Source organism: Ictidomys tridecemlineatus, chromosome 2, assembly GCF_052094955.1.
Source record: "Ictidomys tridecemlineatus isolate mIctTri1 chromosome 2, mIctTri1.hap1, whole genome shotgun sequence".
NCBI classification, from domain to species: Eukaryota; Metazoa; Chordata; class Mammalia; order Rodentia; family Sciuridae; genus Ictidomys; species Ictidomys tridecemlineatus.
Window position 1 is genome coordinate 13,460,304 of NC_135478.1, and position 20,607 is coordinate 13,480,910.

The following is a 20,607-nucleotide window of genomic DNA, read 5'->3' on the forward strand; positions in this document are numbered from 1 at the left end:
TGTCCGGAGGCGGGTTCTGTCACAGTGGGCTCCTCCGAAACGGAGCGCTCCAATGACTGGACTCCAAAAGGGGGTCCTCTGGGCCCCGGGGGAGGCGGGGACTCTCAGCCGGCACCGCCGGGGAGAGGGTCCCCAATGGGTGGTCCACAGGGCAGGGGGTTCTGACTGGTGGGTCCCTTGGAGGATGAAAATCCTGACCGAACGGGTCCTGTGGGACTTGGGGGTTTCCCCTGGGTTCCACAGGGGTCGGATGTCCTGACTGAGGGGGTCTCTTTGGGAGCAGGGGTCATGAGTAGGGTCCACAAACGACAGAGTCCTACGGGAAGCAGTGTCCTAGCCGAGCCAGGCCCGCAGGGACGGGCGTGCCGCTTGGGTGGGCTCGGTGAGGGCCAGGTGCCCGAGTGGGCAGCCTCTCCCGGCCGACTCGCCCTCCATGGGGCCGGGCTCCCAGGCTGGCGAGGCCGGGGGGTGGTCGTGATGACCCGAGTGATGGGGCCTGGGACCCGGTCGTCCAACTCCGTGGGACTGGGCGGCCCGCCACCCGCCCCGGGGTGAACCGTCGCCCCTCCTCTCCCGCGGGGGACGGGCTGGGGGTGGCGCCTGGAGGGCCGGGGCGGGCCCAGCGGCGGGGGCGCAGTCGCCGGGCCGCGGGCGGCGGGACGGACAGGGCCGGGGGCCGCGGTGGCACCCGGCGCGCGCCATGGACCTGCTGTCGGCCCTGAGCCTGGGCGAGCTGGCGCTCAGCTTCTCACGGGTGCCGCTCTTCCCAGTCTTTGACCTCAGCTATTTCATCGTCTCCATTCTCTACCTCAAGTATGAACCCGGTGAGCTCGGGCCGGGGGCTGCGGGGGCTGCAGGGGCTGGCGGCGGAGGTCGGGGCACGGCGGTGAACTCTGGGGTCGCAGGAAAGGAGAAGCCCTGGATGATGAAGGCGGGAGTGGGTAGGACAGAACCCGGGACTGGATCGAGGGAGTAGGCGGATGCTGAGGTCTTGGGGTTCTCCCACGCGGGTGCGGGCTGGGGAAGGAAGCCCCCCGGGATGGAGGTGCTGGGGCAGGGGGAGCAGCTGCGGAGGCGAGGGAAGGAGAAGGAGGAGCGAGTTTGTTTAGAGGAGGGGGAACATCTGCGGGGGACGGGAAGAAATTGGCGGTCGTATTGGGGCAAGGCTGCATAAACCTGGGCAAGGGTCCTAGATAGACAGGGGTCGACGCGGCTGGCAGGGTCAGACGTCCTCGCCGCCTGCTGCGGTGACCTCGCTTAATGCCCTTGGCACACGGAGTGGGAGCGGCTGCTTAGTGTCTATATAAGGGCTGGCTGTGCTAGGGGCTGAGATCAGGTTCAGGGAAAGTGACACCGTGGGGGGGGGGGGCCCTCCCCGATGCATCCATCTGGCACCCTCTCCTGCCTTCCCTTCTCCTTCGGTCGGGTGGTGCTGGATCTCTGAGCCCTGTGGGAATTTTTCCAGCCCTGACCTGGGATCCTTTCCACCAATTGGGCCTCGAGGCTGGGTGATTTGGGGTCAGCCTCCTCCCTCAACTCCAGACCTTCTTGGGGGAATCGCAGGAGATCAATTCTGTTTCGATTTTTTTAAGCTTTTTTTTTTCTTTTCTTTTTTAATGAGGACGAACAACCTCCTTAGAATGTGTTCTACTTTTATATAAGGTTCACCAAAGCAAATGTTTCTCATTCATCTCCTAGCACTTTAATTATTCTAGTGCACCAGCAAACTTAATGGACAAGAGAATTTAGCTTTAGAAAAAAATCAATCACTGGAAACTTTGTGACCTTTTCTCCCAGTTAGATGTAAATTACCCCCATATCTTAGAATGGAAGTGTCTTTATTCTTTTTCAGGAGATAAAAATAGATACTCACCTTTACTAAAAAATAGAACTGAGAAGCAAAAAGGGGGAACAGTTAATTTCGTGGTAGCCACCCTTCCAGAGCTCTCTTCTGTGCATTTGTACCCATGGTGGTAGGCATAAATGCACAGTCTTACACAGACAGGATCACACTCTGTCAGGTAGCTCTGTTCTATTTTTGCCTATCCACATGCCAAAGCCTATTTCTTTAAAACCTCTTCTGGAAAGCAGTTACTTTGCAAAGCAAAATAAGCTTTTGTATTGTCCTAGTGTAATTGTGGGGCTGTGTATTTCCTGCCTGGAGAATTCCTGGTGGCTCATGCCAGTTCCCTGGGCAATTTCAGAATTTAGCACACTTTGGAAAATCTAAAATGTGAGGAGGTAGGTACCTGGAGGGATGGATGTAGGACAAAAGTGACTAGAGGAAGGAGGTCTCCAGTTAGCTGGGAGCCTGAAGAAGGTCTAGACATTTCTCCAAGATTCTCAGAATAAATCATTTGCTCTAGAATTCCCAGACCCTGAAGGTTCTAGAAGGTTGAGGAGTGGTTCTCAACTCTGGCTGCACTTTAGATGCTGGGGGGGGGGGGGGCTTTTAAAGCTCCATCCCCATTCCAGACCAACTGAATCAGAATATCTAGATGCTTGGGTTCCTAGCTCCCATCCCCTAGCTCCCCTCCCCTAGTGACTTGAGTGTGCCATCCAGGTGGAGGATACCCGCCCATTTCAACTCTTTTCATAAATGGGGAAATAGGAAATAGAGGGTAAGCTAATTTAAATATGCAATCACACGGAGCTCTGTGGCTGGTAGCCTCAGGACTCAAACCCAGGTATGTTTAGACTCCAAGAATCAGTATGATTCTTTCTTCCCTTAGAAAAACAAGCTGGTTGATTTAAGCTGTTAGTCCCCCAAGTTGGGGATGAGCCTCTGTAATGTTTCTTCTCTGAATCCAGCTACAAAATTTGCATAGTGAGGTATGAAATGACAGTATGGGACCTCTTGTGCAGAAATGAAAAATTTCAACATGGTGACATTCAATCATTCAGTTTGGGGCCCTTCTGAGCTCAGGATCCCCAGAAACCAACCCTGGCTGAGAGAGCCCAGCCAACTTGAAGGAGAAACCTCTGACACGGAAGTCAGTTCCACCTCTGGCACAGGTAGTAACTTGGCTACTTTACCTCTGTACTTCGTTTGTTCATCTGTGACATGGAATCATTAGTAAAATAATCCTGGACTATTCCTGGCTATTGTGAAGATCTTTTGAGAACTTTGTCAGTAGTTGGGTCCAAGGCATTTGTGAGAAGTGGTTATATTTATTTGGAAGCCTATGGAGAAATGTGTTATCTGGGTCAGACTATCTGGAGAATTCTGGGCCAAAATGAAGCTTATGGGTGTGGTTCTCAATCTGTGTCTCCTGGGAGCTGGTTAGAAATGCAAAGTCCCAGGTCCCACCCAGACCTACTGAATCTGAGTCTGTATTTGAACAAGATCCCCAAGTGATCTGTAAGCATACTGAAGTTCAGGAAGGAACGAACTAAAAGAGGCAGGGCTTATTTAAACTGGAGCTTCCTAAGGGCAGGAGGTTGGAATCTGGCTCATTTCTGGAGCCCCAAAATGCACACAAGGGGAAGGGTTGGTAGGTGCTGTATGCACAAATGAATCAATGAGTGACAGTCCTGGCTACCTAAAGCCCTGATTTACCCAAAGAAAGTTTCAGAAAGTGATTCTCACACTTGGTTGCACATCATACTCACCTGAGTAACTCAATCTTTCATCCAGGAAACCCCAATCTGTCGTTTAAATCAGAATTACTGGGGATGGCACCAATATCAGTGTAGTGATCTTTCAGTATCCACAGGGGATTGCTTCTTGACCCCTTCCCCACCATCATAGATACCCAAATCAAGGATGCTCAAATCCCTTCTATAAAACGGCACAGTATTTGCATAGAACTACACACATCCTCCTTAAGCTTTAAATCACCTCTAGATTACTTATAACCCCTAAAACAATGTAAATGCTGTGTGCACAGCTGTAATTCTGTATTGCTTAGGGAATCAGGACAAGGAAAAAAGTCGGGGCATGGTCAATACAGAGGTGCAGTTTTTTTTTTTTCCTTGAATATTTTCAGTCCAAGGTTAATTGAATCTGCAGGTGTGAAATCCACAAAGGCTGGGTGTATTTCTTGAGATTTCCCCAGGTGAAAATTATTTCTCTACATGAGTTTCCAAGCCTCAGCACTAGACAGTTAGGATGTTGGCTGCCCTATGAGATATGTGCAGCATGACCGGCCTCAACCCTCCAGATGCCAACAACACCCCCTGCCCCCCCAGTAATAATGACAACCACATTGCCAGTGGGTGGAAGGGGCTGGAGGATGGTTAATGTAGACCATAAGTCTCAAACTGCCCCTAGGGACAGTCAGGCTATACATAGGGAAGTAAGCCAGGTAAAGACCATGTCCAGGTGAGAACCAGTCAGGAGCACCTCCACCTTGTTGAAGCTAGAACTGCCAGAGCTATCAGCCCCCCCAAGGGAAAGTAGCAATGTAGACTTGTAGCTCCTTGTGTTTCTGCAGTGTTCCAGGCGTTCTGTCTAAACATTTTTCCTCTTTTCAATAGATTTTATTTTTTCAGAGCAGTTTTAGGTCCACAACAGAATTAAGCTGAAAGTGCGCAGTTTCCATATGCTACCCCCGACACCCTGTGCTCAGCCTCCCCTGTCACCAATGTCCTTTGCCTGAGTGAAACGTTGGTTACCATCAGTGGATCAACAGTATGGTCACTAGCATCATCATCATCTCTATCAACATCACCATCAGCCAAAGTCTGTTTACGTCAGGGTTCCTTTGTGTTGTGTGTGCTGTGGATTTCGACAGCTATACAACCCGGATCCACCATAATAGTATCTTACAGAATCATTTGACTGCCCTAAAAATTCTCTGTACTTGCCAGGTGTGGTGGCGCAAGCCTGTAATCCCAGCAGCTTGAGAGACTGAGGCAGGAGGATCATGAGTTCAAAAAGCCAGTCTCAGCAAAAGTGAGGCACTAAGCAACTCAGGGAGACCCTGTCTCTACATAAAATGCAGAATAGGGCTGGGATGTGGCTCAGGGGTCAAGTGCCTCTGAGCTTCATCTCCAGTATCCCCCCCCCAAAAAAAAAATTCTCTGTACTTGACCTATTCATCCCTCCCTTCCCAGCGACCACTGATGTTGTTACTATCTCTTTTTCTTTAGCAGAATGTCATTGAGGTGGACTCATATAGCAGGTGACCTTTTCAGACTGGCTTCTTTCACTCAACAGTATACCTTCAGGGCCCATGTCCCTGTCTCTGCGTCTTGCTGGCACGCTGAACACTATGCCACAGTGCAGATGAGCACACCATTGTTTATCCCCTCACCTACCAAAGGTCATTCTTGGTTAGAGTTTGATTGTTTCTAAGACAGTGGTGGCTGGGGAGTCAAAGACAGCAGTTCATCAATTCCTGGTTTAGACCTCTGGTTCGAACTTTAGGTTTTCTGAGGTTAAACTGATTTTCATCCTTCAACCTTGAGACTGAGTCCATGATCTGCAGTTTAAGTGGAAGGAAACAGAGAACTGAGCTCGAAGGGTTAGGAGAACAGATCTTGTCGTAGGGTCACTGAAGACTCAGACAACACACCCCACGTTTTAGACTTCAAATTAAGCAGCAGGAACAGCAGTGCTGAGGTGCACTGGGGACCCTTCGAGCTCTGTGCTGCTCCCGACAAACGAGAGGCCGTGCCGCAGAGCCCACTGCAGACTAGCACCAGAGGACCAAGGTGTCTCCTTCCCTCATGAACCTGCCCCACTGTGGGACTGAGGTGTGGCTCAGTGGGAGAGTGCTTGCCTGGCATGTGTGAGGTAGGCCTGGGTTCCATCCACAGCACCATTAAAAAAAAGAAAATAACACCCAGTGGAATTCTCACCCCCAGGTATTTTCCATTTCTGTTGAATTCCAAGATTACATAATTCCAAGTGCATCATTGCTGAGCACTAAGCAATTTCTTTTGACCCTCTCAGTCACCCTTTGGGATGACTGATAACACAGGGGTGGCCCATCTTGGCTGTTTGCCTGAGTCAAGCTCCACAAGTCCAGTGTCCCAGGAGACCCCCTGATCTTAAGCAAAGCGTGATGGTTGGTCTCCGTCTCCATGACACACATGAGCAGAGGGAGTCCTGGAGAGACACGAGGCCTGAGCTTGGTCAGTGAGAGGGCGATGCACTCACAGCATTCGAATTCGAAACCCAGATTCTCCAGGTTGCTGGTACTGCCCCCAAACCCAGCCAGAGGAACCAAGGACTTGGTCAAAGGACTATGCCTGGGCTTTGGAGCCAGGGGGACAGCTTCTGAGCCATCACCTTGCTGTGGATCCTTGAAGCAGGGCTGTCTCCTGAAACTCATCCTGTCCTTCCAAGGTTGCCGGAGGGGACAGTGATGCTAGTGCCACGTCAGGGAGGGGTATGTGCTCGTCCTGGTCTTTTGACAGTAGGACAAACTGAGACTGGGGAGCAGGGGTGGGAAACAGTTACTTGCCCCAGGCCATACCAGAGTGAATGCTGGAGCTAGAACGTGGGCCTGTGACTGTTCAGGGCGCGCTTGTGGGACAAACACACGAGGCTGCCTGTCAGAGTGTTGCTCAGGAACCCAGGCCCGCAGCCCCCACCCCCAGCTTGGGCCCTGGGAGGATCCCAAAGGACACAAGGACCCTGGAAAGAATTCAAACCCTGGGGTTTATTTTTAGATGCAGAAGTATCCATTTCTGCAAAACATGGGTGCCTCACCTGACCTGGCTCAGGAAGGACCCACCAGCTGCTCCAGAGGATCAACTCTCAGAGGAGGCTGTGTTTCAAATAGTCGGCCAGGATGGGAGAGGAGAGCACTTGGCCTCGTATCCAGGACTTGGTTAATGTTGAGATTTAGGACAACACTGGGGGCAGGGAGAAGATGCAGTCTGGGCTCGTAACCCCAGGATGAGATGAGAAGATGGGATATTTCATCCCAGCCCTCATCTGGAGTTAGGCCATGATGGGATTAGGGTTCCCATCTGACAATAAGACTCAGAGAGAAGAAATCATTCCTTCAGGGTCATGTGGTTAGTTGGTGGGAATGACACGAGAGTGTATTGATCACTTACTCCAGCTACTTGGGCATGGATGATGATCATAAAATGTAGTCTGTGGAAGAGAGGGATCCACAAATTCTACATATTCCCTCTGAAACATTACACAGCAGTGAAAGTGAATATTACCCTGTGCTAAGTAAAAGAAGCCACACAAAAGCCACAGGTGTTGTCTGATCCCACCTATATGAGATGCAAATCAGCCCCCTCTACTTCTGGGTTCAGTGTCTGAGGATTCAACCAACCATGGATCAAAGCCAATGGAAAAAAGCTGCATCTAGACGGAACACAAACAGACCTCATTTCTAGTCATTATTCCTAAACATATAGTATAAAAATTACTGACGTGGCATTCACATTGCATGAGGTATTTAAGTCACCTAGAGGTGATGTACAGTGTATGGGAGGGCGGGAGGGGGTGAAGCATAGTGCCTCGTGGCAGGATGACATGGTGGAGGAAGCTGCTCACTTCATGAAGACCAGAAAGCAGGGAGAGACAGGAAGGGTCCAGGGTCCCAGTATCTCCTTCAAGGGCACTCCACAGTGACCTAACTTCCTCCCACTATGCTGTCCCTCTTAAAGTCTCCACCACCTCCCAACATGCCACAGGTTACTGATCAAGCCTTTAGCATATAGGCCTTTGGGGGACATTAGGATCCAAACCCTAGCCATGGAGCACAGAATGCCCGGCCTCCGATGTGCTCAGCGTCACCCAGCTGCCTCCAGGGTGGTCATGCCCACGATGTCCCCACCTGTTTCTGCATGAGAATCTCATGCATTGGAGGATATTTCCCCTCTGTGATGTTGACCAAGCTGTAAAGAAGGTAGCTCCTTCTAGACAGTAGAACTCTGTGTTTCTCCATAAAAGGATGGACAGGGGAGATTATTGTCCTCATAACAATCTTAAAACGTAACCCAAGGTGCCCAGAACAAGATGTCTCTTCATTTGCTTGAATATAAACTGCACTCGGGCTGAGTGTGGCAAGAGAGAGAGCTCTGGAATGTCAATTCTGTGATGGCAGGGACCTAATCTATCTCGCTCGTCACTGTCACGTCAGGATACAGCAGGGTGCACCTTCGGTCATTCCCTTCACTTGCAGCTGCTTATTGGATAACTTCGAGACCTCAGGCATCATTCACTTGCTGAACGTATCCTAGTCTGCTTGGGCTGCTGTAACGAAATACCGTTGACAGGGTGGCCTGTAAACCACAGAAACTTGCTCCTCACCGAGCTGGAGGCTGGGAGTCCAAGGTTGGGGTCCAGCACAGTGGGGCTCTTGCAAGGGTCTTCTTCCAGTTTGCAGACTGCTGACTCGTGTAATCTCCCATGGTGCAGAGAGAACTGCCAGCCCCCTCAGGACTCCTAAAGGGCTCTAACCCCACCCACGAGGAGCCCACCCTTCATGCCCCAGCCACCTCCAAGGCTCCTCCTCGTAACGCCATCACACTGGAGAAGGTAGCATCACACTGAGCTACGTCCCCAGCCCTTTTTTATTTTTATTTTTGAGACAAGGTCTCAGATTTGCCCAGACTGGCTTCAGACTTGGAATCCTCTGGCCTCATACTTCCAAGCAGCTGGGATTACACGCACACACCATTTTACCCAGTCTGTCTGAATAGTTCTTTTTATTAATAAGAGATTACAGGCTGGGGTTGTGGCTCGGCGGTAGAGCCCTCACCTAGCACGTGTGAGGCGCTGGGTTCAATCCTCAGCACCACATAAAAATAAACAAAATGAAGGTATAGAAAAATGTAAAAAAGAGAGAGATTTCATATGTAACCTCATTGTCCTATGTCTATACAGTTTTTATTGAAGCACAACATTTTAAAGCTGTAATTATTCTATTTTTCCATTGCTATAACAAATGCCTGAGTTGGGTACTGATAAGGAGAAGATTCATTCATCACATGGTTTTGGAGGCTGAAGGTAGAAGATCAGGAGGCCTCATGTGTTCAGCCTCTGCTGAGGGCCTCTTAGCAAATGGCTTGTGGAGGAAGCTCTTCAAAAGGGAGAGATCACACGGTGAGATAAGTAGAGACTCAGGAGTCAGGATCTCTCTTTTTTTCTTTGTAGTGCTGCGAATGGAATCATGTTATGCAAGCGCTCTAACACAGAGACATTTTTTACTGTTAATTATTTTGAAACAGGGTACCACTAAGTTGCCCAGGCTGGCCTTACCTGGTTTGCAATCCTCCTGCCTCAGCCTCCCAAATAGCTGAGATTGCAGGTGTGTTGCCTCACCAACTCTTAAAAACACCACACTGGAGACCAGGGTTCCAAAACTTGAACCTTTGGCAGAGAAATCATGTCCAAAGTATCCTGGGTATCAGCTGTGGCTGAGGGAGCGGAGCAGCTGTGCCATAGGACATGGTCCAAAATCATTCTCTGCAAAATGAAACTAGTCAGGGAGGGAATCGAGATGATGAAATAAGTGGCTACACTGGGACTGCCTCAGGCATGGCAGCAGAGGACTGAGACAATATTAGCATAAAGATAGAACCTAACTAGTTATGAAGATCATGAAGACTTTAAATGGGTAGCACAAAGTGCAAGAATTTGATGAATAGCTATTATTCCTGTGCCTCTTGTATGTTCTCATGGACTTATTTTTAAAGGATTAGACTCCCCCCTTTTTTTTTTTCAATCTGTATTTATTTTAGTTGTAGGTGAACACAGTACCTTTATTTTTATTTTTATGTGGTGCTGAGGATTGAACGCAGGGCCTCACATGTGCCAGGCAAGCGCTCTACCACTGAGCCCCAGCCCTGTAGACCCCCCCTTCTTAATTGGAAATTGTGTGTGTGTATGTGTATGTGTGTGTGTGTGTGTGTGTGTGTGTGTGTGTGTGTGTGTGTGGTGGGTATAATATGGAACTTTCAAGTGATTTTCATCTTGAAAGAATTTGTGACTCAATGAGAAGTTGCAAAAAATGGCAAGAGAGTTTGCAAGAACCCTTCACCCAACTTCCTACAATGATAACATCTTACAGAACAACAGCTTGTTAGTAGCACCCGAAAACTGTCATTGGTACAGTAGCGTTAGATCAACCTCAGATTCGAGCTGGCAGCTTTTGTGTGTAGTTTTTAAAAATAGTTTTTGAGATAGGATCTTACTGCCTTACCCAGGTTTGTCCTCCTGCCTCCTGCTCCCGAGTGGCTGGAAGTACAGGACATGCCACCATGCCTGCACTGTCTCTCACATTCGTGTGTGTGTGTGTGTGTGTGTGTGTGTGTGGTGTGTGCACACAGTTTTATGCAGCTGTATTGCATGTGGGTTCGAATGACCATATCGGAGTCAGAACACAGAGGGGCTTCAGCACCGCCCTGTAAACAAACTCCCTCCTGCTGCCTCCTCCCAAACCTACCCCTGGTCTCTGTCACTCATCACGATGATTTTGTCACTGGAAGAATGTTATATAAATCCCATCTCGAAGCATTTCTGAGATCGCCAGGTTCTCGTTCCCCATGACGTCCTGGAGATATTTCCACATGGCGGAGGTGGGAAAGCCACACTCATTGAGTAGGAGGCATACTTTGAGTTGTGAATCTGGATCTTTCCCTGGGCTGTGCGTGGTGGCCCGCAGGAACCGATACCAGAGTGGGCCGTGTGGTGAAGCGGGGGTGTGTGGCGGGTGAGGCGGGCTCATGGCATTTCTGCTTGTATTTTCAGCCTACAGTGGGGTTATCAGGACGTCACCCCTTCGCACGTCGAGGGGCATCTGCATTTGGAGTGTGCAGGCATCACCTTAGGGAGAAATCTGCACCTTTAGCTCACATTATCCCCGGGTCTCCTCCAGCCCTTCGCAACCACTAATCTGCTTTGTTATCTTTTTTTTTTTTTTTTTTTTTTTCTTTTTTGGTACCAGGGATTGAACTCAGGGGCACTCGACCACTGAGCCACATCCCCAGCCCTATTTTATATCAGGGTCTCACTGAGTTGCTTAGTGCCTCACTGTTGCTGAGGCTGGCTTTGAACCCACGTTCCTCCTGCTTCAGCTTCCAGAGCCGCTGGGATGACAGATGTGCATCTGTCAACATTGAATGAAATGCCAAGATCAACAGCAGGGTGGGATCCACAGCACAGGATTGCTGGGCTCAGCAGAGCCAAGAGGAGGCCTCCCTGGAGGAGGAGTGTTTGTGCTTGTCTTTTTTTTTTTTTTCCTGCTCTTGGGTTCTTGTTCCTCTGTTGCCACCATCTGGAAATGGCCTCACCACCTGATTGCCCTGTGTTCCCTTGTTCTATAGTTCAGACCTCCAGGACTCCCCTAAGCACATGCCCTGTCTTTCCCTGTCGATCCCAACACCTGCTCTTGGCTGCCCTGTGCCCTGGCGGCTCGGCCCCAGTGAGACAGGTGGGCGCTCCAGCTGTTGCCCTTTCTGCGCCCCGCCCACCTAGGGCCAAGCTGCGCTCTTTTCCCAGCAGAGACACGTTCCCAGGAGGAGGAAGCGCAGCTCACCCACAGAAACCCGGTCCTGCTTTTACTTTGCTTTATTTTTTCCATTTCATTTCCTGTATTTTACTATATCATCCTCACACTTTCCTGAGCGAGGTGGAAAGAGCCCCAGCTCAGCTCCGCAGACCCTTTGCGCAGCCTCCCTGAGCCCCTCTGAAATTGGCTCGCTGCTGGGCATGGGGTGGGTGCTGTAGGAAAGGCAGCCAGATGGGGACAGGCTGACCTGAAGGCACAGGGTGAAGCATGCTCGGGGGTGCTCTGGTGACAGAGGGGTACATTCCTGTGCCTCGCAGGAGCGGTCGAGCTGTCCCGGCGCCACCCGGTGGCCTCCTGGATGTGTGCCATGCTGCACTGTTTTGGGAGTTACATCCTGGCTGACCTGCTCCTCGGGGAGCCCTTGATTGACTACTTCAGCAACAACTCCAGTGTCCTGTTGGCCTCAGCTGTCTGGTAAGCCATCCAGGATGGGATGGGGGAGAGCAGGCCGGGGACAGAGATGACCCTGCACCAGGGAGGTGGGAAGCAGTAGGTCAGAGGAATCAGGACCCACTCACCCAACCTGGGGTGGCCCTGAACACACTGCCCTCCGTGCCCAGCCGCCCCGAGCCTGGCAATGGGAAAGAGGGCGTGGACACTTCTCCCGTGACCCCATGGCCCGCCCCTCCCCCAACACTAGACCTTCTCTCCCCAAAGGTACTTGATTTTCTTCTGCCCCCTGGACCTCTTCTACAAGTGTGTCTCCTTCCTGCCTGTGAAGCTCATCTTCGTGGCCATGAAGGAGGTGGTGAGAGTCCGCAAGATCGCGGTGGGCATCCATCACGCCCATCACCACTACCACCACGGGTGGTTCGTCATGATCGCAACGGGGTGGGTCAAAGGTAAACAGGATGACAAAGACAGTGAAGTAACACCCCAGTTGGCACAGCCATGGCTCCAGGCAGGAGTCCAAACCTCACCATGAACCAATTCCCAGTCAATAGGTGTGTGGCCAATACCTAATCAATAGCCAATTCCTAGTCAATAGGAATCACTGACAAAGCAAGTGACCCTAGAGCAGGGTTTCTCAGCCTTGGCACTGCTGGCATTTGGGTGGCTTATTCTTTGTGGCAGGTCTGCACTGTGAACTATAGGAGTTTCAGCCACATCATGGCCTCTCCTACTATGTGCCAGTAGCACCCGTGCCCAGTGTGGGTGACCAACGATGTCCCAGACATTGCTAGGCACCTCCTCGAGAGCCATGTCACTCCAGGTGATCACCCTTTCTCCAGAGCTCGGACCAGGGGCCTTTGATCTTTGGGGACCACAGTCCTTTCTGTCAGCCCAGTAAAGTCTACAGACCCTTGTAATGTTTCTATTTTTTGTTTATTTATTTATTCATTTATTTTTGATACTGCAGATGGAACTCAGGGCATTATGCTAGGCAAGCTCTCTACCACTGGGCTACACTCCCAAGTCCGATGTTTTCGTTTTGTTTTGGTACCAGGGATTGAACTCAGGGACACTTAACCACTGAGCCACTTCCTCGGCCCTTTTATTTATTTTATTTGGAGACAGGGTCTCACTAAGTTGCTTAGGGCCTCACTAAGTTGCTGAGGCTGACTTTGAACTTTCGATCCTCCTGCCTCAACCTCCCAAGCTACAGATATATTACAGGTGTGTGCCACCGTGTCTAGCCCATTGTATGTTTTTAAGTGCATAAAATAAAACATATAGGCTAACAAGGTAGCTCATTATTTTAAAATGCAGTTATCAAAATGATTTTTAAATTCGACATCTCAATTTCATGCTTCTTTATTAATGCAGTAAACAGCAGACTTTCCACTAGCTACTAGGAACTATTGAACTTTTGAAGTGATTCTAAAACCATTTGCAGCAACTGGAATGTGGAAAGAAAAAACAGCCATGAATTTGGGTGGTGGCTGAAGGCCTGGAGATGCTGCTGAGACCACTGCCTCCCTTCCCCATGGAAGGAAAGGCAGGTTTCAGTAGGAGGCTGTGAAAATGAAGAGTCCCGCCCGGTGTCTTGGACTCCAGGTTAAGACTCCCGATGCCGGACGGGTTTTGAGTTGAGGCCTTTGTGTGTCTTATCTCATTTGTTCCTTAGGAGCCTCTTTTAGGAGCGAGCAGCCTCAGCCCCTTTTGCTGAGGAGGAAATGGAATGACTTTCCCAGGGCCCCACAGCTAAGAGGTACAGCTGGGTTTGGCTCCAGGTCCTGTGAACCCAATGTCTGTGTTCTTAATTTTTTTGAAGTTCTGTTCCCCTCCACCATCTATACTAAAAGGCAAACCCAGATGAACTTTAAAAGAAAAAATGGGACTGAGGATGCCGCTCAGTGGTTGAGCCCTTGCCTAGCAAGCATAAGGCCCTGGGTTCAATCCCTAGTTCTGGAAAAAAAAAGGTTGCAGAGATAAAGAGTGACATTATTATAATGATAAAAGGGTCAGTTTACCAGGAAGATACAATTATAAACACATGCCCTTAAAACAGCACCTTAATATCTAAAGCAAAAACTGACAAAACTAAGAGAGAAACAGCTTAACATTAGTAACTGGAGAGGTAAACCAAGGAATAATAGGAATTTAAGGAAAAAAGACGTGAACGTGCAAAAAGTCTCTGGCCACTTTATCCCGTTTCCTGCCTGTAAAGAGTCAGTGTGCAGGGGCTGGGGCTGGGGCTCAGTGGTAGAGCACTTGCCTAGCATGTATGAGGCACTGGGTTCGATCCCCAGCACCATATTAAAAAAATAATAAAAAATAAAATAAAGGTATTGTGTCCATCTACAACTAAATTTTATATATTATATATATATATATATATATATATATATATATAATTTTTTTTTTTAAAAAAGAGTCAGTGTACAGGGCCAGAATCACCCTCCATTCAGCCATGGTGTCCTGAGTGTCTCTGACATTTGAGGCGGGGTCGTTTCTTGCTGTGGGAGATGTCCTGTGCACGTAGGATATGGAGCAGCATCCCTGGTCCCAATCCACTAGATGCCAGTAGCATCCCCTCCCAGCTGTGACAACCCAAAGTGTCTCTAGACGTTGTCAGATGCCTTCTTGAGGGCAGGATCGCCCAGATGAGAACCTCTGGTCCAGTGATATGTATCAGGTGCCCCCTTTGACACACTGGTTCCTGGAGTGAGTGTGTAAGCCTCTTTAGCCAATCGGGCTAGTGAGAGGATTTTTTTTCAGTAATGTAACCCTTGCGTCTCCACGTGAGTCTCCTTATTCTCACCCCAGGAAACCGCTACAGAGCAGACCCCAGGATTACGGCAGGTCTAACAGAGGCGGGGAGACTTGGGAACAGTTGAGAACTCAGAGCCTTGAGGAAGAGAGAGGTCGGGGTGGAGGCGGGGGTTCCAGAAGCTTCATGCGCAGCTGACTGGAGGAGTCAGGTCGAGAAGGCCTAAGACCACCTTGGTGGCACGGGGGCTGGGGGTGGGGGCACTGATTCCTTCACATGGTTTTGCTGGAATGTGCCGCACAATCTTTGCAAGGCTCTGGCTCTCTGAGTCTGTTTTCCTATCTGCAACTGATGGTCAGGCCCATTGTCCCCTAATGAAGTGTCCAGCAGCAAACAGGTGGCTTCCTTGGGAATTTAGACAGGAAGAAAGGGAGATGTGGGATGGCTGGCTTGTTCACAGAGCCCTTTCCCGTAGGCTCTGGGGTCGCCCTCATGTCCAACTTGGAGCAGCTGCTCCGAGGAGTCTGGAAGCCGGAGACCAATGAGATCCTGCACATGTCCTTGTGAGTACCCCACGCCCGCCCCGTCCGTCTATCTGTGTATACAGATGTCCCACTCTAGGTGGATACTGTTGATAACTTAGAGAAGCCTCAGCCCCTGACATTGCCTTTTGGAAGTTTCCAGAGGCTATGTCTGGGGAAACCCAGAGTGGGAGCCACAGCTCTGCCTAGAGCGTGGGGGCAGGAAGGAGATGACCTTTGATTTGGGTTTTGAAGGGTGAGTAGGAGTTTTCTGGCTAAGAAGGAGCCTCTGGCCAGAGGCCAGCATCTCTACCAACTGTCAAGTCAGAAAACAGCAGTGATATAACCAGGTCTCCAGGGTCAGGTTGTGTATGTGAGGGGGACAGAAGGATAGAGGGCTTGGGTGGGAGTGGGGGGCAGAGCATGGGTGGAGGGACAGCTAGAGCCAAGGAGAGGGTGGTGAGCAGGACCAGACAGCAGCGTCCAGCACCCATGCACCATGGTACATTTGGCTTAATTTATGTTTAAAAGAAGTAAAACTATAGTCATAAAAATAAGACAAAACTAAAAGACTCACTCACAGGCCAGTGAAAATCACCTCCCATTTCATACTATGAAAAAAATGGCTTTGCTCCCCCCCTCCCCCCGCAAAGTTGCTTCCCACCCCAAGTTCGCCAACAGCAAAGTGGGGTCCCAGAGCCCGTGTGCGGCTTGTTCCTGAGTCAGCAAGTGCCTTCCTCTCTCTCAGACTCTGTTTCTGTCTCATGAGCTGAGTCCTGGGTTCAGGGGGTTCCGTGGGGCCACACATGTAGGCCACTTGGTCCTGGTCCCTGATGGTGCTTGGGAAATATCATCCAGTGTCGTGGCAGATGTTCGTACTCTGCGGTGGAGAAAGGAAAGCGAAGAAGAGCTTGTGTTGTAGTCGCACTTTCAGGGGCCAGTGGGTGAGCTGTTTGGGGATCCCTAAGAGGATCCTGAGTTTCATGGGTTTGCTAGAAGGACTCACAGAACGCAGCCAAGCTGTTATACGCAGGGCCACAGTTATTACAGCGAGAGGGCATAGACACATCAGCAGAGGTAACGGCAGAGTCCAGAAGATTCCAGAAGATTCCAGATGGGAGTTTCCAGTTGTTCTCTCCCCGTGGAGTCACGTGGACAAACTTAATTCTCTGAGCCAGTGTGTGACAACAGGCATGGTGTACTGCCAACCAGGGAAGCTCCCCTGAGCCTTGATGTCCCCGATTTTTATTGGGGCTCAGTCATGTAGGAACTGCCTGCTGAGGGCCTTAGTCTCCACTCCTCCCTCCAGAGGTTGAGCAGATACCACGCAGCCCAAGACACCCACCTGGAATCGTATTGTCACCGTCTGATATGACCCAAAGCAAAAAAAAAAAAAAAAAATACCCACAAACAAACAAAAAAAAAAAACCGACCTGCTTCCCTCCACACCAGAAAAAGAAAACCAAGGTGCTCTGAGCATCCAGAGTTTCAAGGGCTTAGAGGGCATCTCCCAGGAGCCGAACAAAGACCAGATCTTTCCTCAGGCCAAGTTAACCCACCTGTACAGAGAGGTGCCCCTTGATCCTCACCCCCCATGCAGCGTCACACTCCAGGCTGGGGTGGGGGCGTCTTGGTCTTGCGGGTGCCTCCTGGTAACGACAACTGCCCCCGCAGCCCCACCAAGGCCAGCTTGTACGGAGCCATCCTGTTCACCCTCCAGCAGACCCGCTGGCTCCCGGTGTCCAAGGCCAGCCTCATCTTCATCTTCACCATGTTCATGGTGTCCTGTAAGGTAAGCCCTCCTCTGCCCGAGGCCTTCCTGCATTGACCAATGTGCCCTGAACCTCCTGGGAGATGGGAGGGACCCGGACACTCCCAGTCTATGTGGCCAGAAAGGACCACTCAGGGAAGCCTGCCCGTAGGTCAGTGGAAGGGGCTCTTCAAGGTGCAGTGTCCATTAGGTGGGGTTCCACCTGTTTGCAGTTCCAGGCCAAGGACGGGCCTTCCCAGGCAGAGGGTTCATCCTGGGCAAAGGCCGAGGGAGCTCTAGGCACGGAGAGTAGAGGCCCACAGAGCTGCCAAGGCACCGTCGGGCCATCCAGAGCTGGCTGGACCAGGAACGATGCTGGTCTGTAGGATCATCCCGCCCAGGAAGGGTCTTCGGGGCCACACTGTCCTCTGTCCCAAGGAGATGGGTAACTCTGCAACTGTGTCCCCAAAGCCTGGAAGGCCTCAGCTCAGTGCTGTGTCTCCCCCTCAAAAGGCAGTGTGCCGAGTCTCCCTGCATCGGGAGGAGGGCAGGAGGGAACAGGGCTGAGTCTTGTTCCACCTGTTTGCAAGTCGATGCCAGGCCAGTGTGTCGGTCCATTCAGGCAGCTGGAGTAGGACACCAAGACCACGGGGCTCTTCACAGACAGAAATGTGGTGCTCAGAACCTGGAGGCAAGAAGTCCAAGACCAGGGTGCCAGTATGACTGAGGGCTGCTGAGGGTCCTCTTCCCCATTGCAGATGGCCGAAGTCTCAGTGTGTCCTCACGTGGTGGAAGGCCTGGGTCAGCTCGATGGCCCTTTTATTAAGGCACTCATCCTCCACATGAGTGTGTGCTCTCATGGCCTAGGAACCTCCCGGAGGTCTCATCTCCTGAGACCATGACCTTGGTGATGGGGGGGACACACTGGAACCTTGGCATCTCTTGGTGCCCATGTGTGGAGGGAACTCATGTAGATGAGTGACCAACTGTCCCAGTGTGCCCAGGACTGCCCCAGCTTGGCCACCGGAAGTTACGCATCACTAGGACACCGGGTGGTCGGTCACCCTCCTGGAGGTGCATGCAGCCTTAGGGCTGGGCCCTAACCTGACCTCATTGACCTTCTCTTTTCCCTCCTTTCTCTTCCTCTGGCTTTGCTTTCTGTCTTGGTCCCTCTCTGACTCTCGCTGTCCCCTGCCACCCCACCCCAGGTGTTCCTGACAGCCACTCACTCCCACAACTCCCCATTTGATGTCCTGGAGGGCTACGTCTGCCCTGTGCTATTTGGAGCAGCCTGGGGAGGTGACCATCACCATGACAACCACGGTGCATCTCATGGCGGTTCCCATGGTGGCGGGCCAGGTGCCCAGCATTCCGTCCTGCCTGCCAAGTCCAAGGAGGAGCTGAGCGAGGGCTCCAGGAAGAAGAAGACCAAGAAGGCAGATTAGGGGGTGGCCCAGGGGACCCATGGGGCACCAGGGGTAGGACCAGGCCCAGGACCCTCACAGCTGGGGGTCATCCTGAGCTTCTTGCCCATCTCTGGGCCTTGATTTCCCCATCTGCAAATTGGGGCCATCAGCTCATCCTCCAGGGCTGAGGTGGGGATTAAATGAGATGACGATGGACTTTTATAGGAGTGGAGGGTCCCTCTCTCTCTGTCAGGCCCTCTGTTGAGTCACAGCTTTTTTAGGGGCACACAGAGTCCCGGTAGCAGCTCCAACTAAAAATCCTGGCATTTAATTCTTTGTTCTTTATTTGGTTTTGTTTTTCTTCTCTGAAATTGCATCTTGACTCAGAGAATTTCAAGCCATGTCAAGACTTATCCTTTTGGTGGACATTTCCTAAGTACCTGCTGTGAGCCAGGTGCTGTGATTTCAAAGTCTTCTTGCCCAGGCTCCTCCAGGCCCAGAACTTTCTGGCTCCTGCTGGGCATCCCTGGGTAAGTTCCTTCCCTTCTCTGAGCTTCAAGTTCCCCATCTGTAGAGTGGAGACCCCTGGCCCTCTGAACAGAAGGGCTTCTTTGAAGCAAGACGGAAAAGATCTATAAGCTCGTCAGCACCATGCAGTCAGGAGGGGATATCAGGGCAGTTCTGAATCGTGGAAGGATTCAAACAGCTATCTGTGGCTTCGGGCTGCCTCCAAACCAAAGACTCGCAGCCATCTGGGTGGGGGTCCCAAGATCCAGCTCTGTGAAGGAGCTCTAGGTGCTCACAGTTGGTCCCTGGAAGTGTCAGGCCTTCCTCATGCTGAAATCCGTCACCGTCGCTCACTCAGTCGTTCAACAGGCTGATGCCTGTGCTGTTTGTGCTGCTGCCGGGCAGGCCAGGAACCTGTACGGGGTGAGCAGACTCCCTCGCCCAAGCCGAGGTCAGCAGACATCTGAGAGGGGTGGAGAGGGTGGACATGTCCGGCCTCAGGTTGAATTTGAGCCCAGACCAGGTTGGGGTCCCGAGTGTCACCCATCTGTTGGGCAAGTGCCTTGTTCCAGTGATGCCCGGGAGTTGGGTGGGTCCTGAGGCTTCAAGCCCCCCAATTTCATCCCTTGCCTGTCCGCCAAAGCTCGGCATGAGGGCCCGCCAATAAATCTGTTGTGAATGAACCCTCAGGCTTGTCTGGCTCATTCTTTGACCTTGAGATGCAGGGACATAGTGGGGCAGTCGGGGTGATAGATCTGTGGGCCGGCTTGATGGTGGTGCCGTTTTACAGGTCTGTACAATTTATAGGTCTGTCCCTGCTTCATATGTACAGCTCACTGTATACCAGTTGGATAAATAAGGCTATTTTTTAAAACCCTCCATAAGAGAAAAGCTCCACAAAAACTAGGCAAAAGGCTTGAACACCTGGGTGGTTTGGAAATGGTCCTTCCCCCAGAGGTCGACTGCTAGAGGTGTGATCCCGGGGTGGCAGGGCCAGAGTGGTGGTGCCCTTAAGAGGCGGGGCCTGGTAGAAGATGAGGTCATTATGGGCGTCTCCCTTGAAGGGCTTGATGCTGGTCTTGAGTGAGCTCCTGAGAGGGTAGATGGTTATAAAAAAAGCAGTAGCCAGATGCAGGGGCAGCGCCTGGAGCCCTAGTGCTGAGACAGAGGCAGGAGGATCCCTTGAGCTCCTAGGACCAGCCTGAGCAGCAGAGCGAGACCCTGTGTCGGAAGAAAGAGAGAGAGAAAAGGCTTGTGAGGAACGGGTCTTCCCATACCGTGGCCCTAGAGTGAGCCCGGGACACAGGCACCAAGCTCAGCCAGCGTGTGTTGAGTGAATCCACGTTAATCCTCACATTAAGGCTTGCATGCTGGCGTCCTCCCCCTTTGGAGTTGAAATCCCACCCTCAGTGTGATAGTGTTGGGACCTTTGGGAGGTGACGAGGGTGGTATGCCACAGTGGGATTAAGATTTCTGTAAAAAGAGAGCAGGGCTTTCTCTGCCCTGTGCCCAGTGTGGACACAGCAAGGAGGTGGCCATCTGCAAACCAGGAAGCCGGCCCTCGCCAGGCACAGGTCTGTTGTCTTGAGACGGTTGAACCTGATCATCGCAGCATTATTCAGAGTCACCAAAGTGGGGAGGGTAAGGGGGTATCCAGAAACCCCTTGGCACAGGTGAGGACGGGGGTTGGGATTGCAACTGGAGCTGGCTTTGGCTCAGGTGGCAGCTTGCGGAATGGGCTCTCTGTCTCCAGCGGGAATATTCTGGGACCTCACTCTCT

The 20,607-nt window shown here is 51.3% G+C and overlaps 1 protein-coding gene across 1 annotated transcript; it reads left to right on the forward strand.

Annotated features, from left to right (window-relative positions):
- The first annotated feature begins 604 nt into the window (after nt 1-604).
- On the forward strand, nt 605-19,510 carry Tmem38a (transmembrane protein 38A). The gene is made up of 6 exons (XM_005333030.5): nt 605-824; nt 11,747-11,903; nt 12,147-12,331; nt 15,119-15,206; nt 16,839-16,956; nt 18,123-19,510. Exons 1-6 carry the CDS (start codon nt 701-703, stop codon nt 18,357-18,359), a joined length of 909 nt encoding a protein of 302 aa, XP_005333087.1. The 5' UTR covers nt 605-700; the 3' UTR covers nt 18,360-19,510.
- The last annotated feature ends 1,097 nt before the right edge of the window (nt 19,511-20,607 follow it).

Bases quoted from the DNA above. Each gene is read 5' to 3' on its own strand.
- Tmem38a (XM_005333030.5), top strand. From the start codon at position 701: ATGGACCTGCTGTCGGCCCTGAGCCTGGGCGAGCTGGCGCTCAGCTTC. The intron at 12,332-15,118 runs GTAAACAGGATG...CCTTTCCCGTAG, and splicing joins CGCAACGGGGTGGGTCAAAG to GCTCTGGGGTCGCCCTCATG. The intron at 15,207-16,838 runs GTGAGTACCCCA...CTGCCCCCGCAG, and splicing joins GAGATCCTGCACATGTCCTT to CCCCACCAAGGCCAGCTTGT.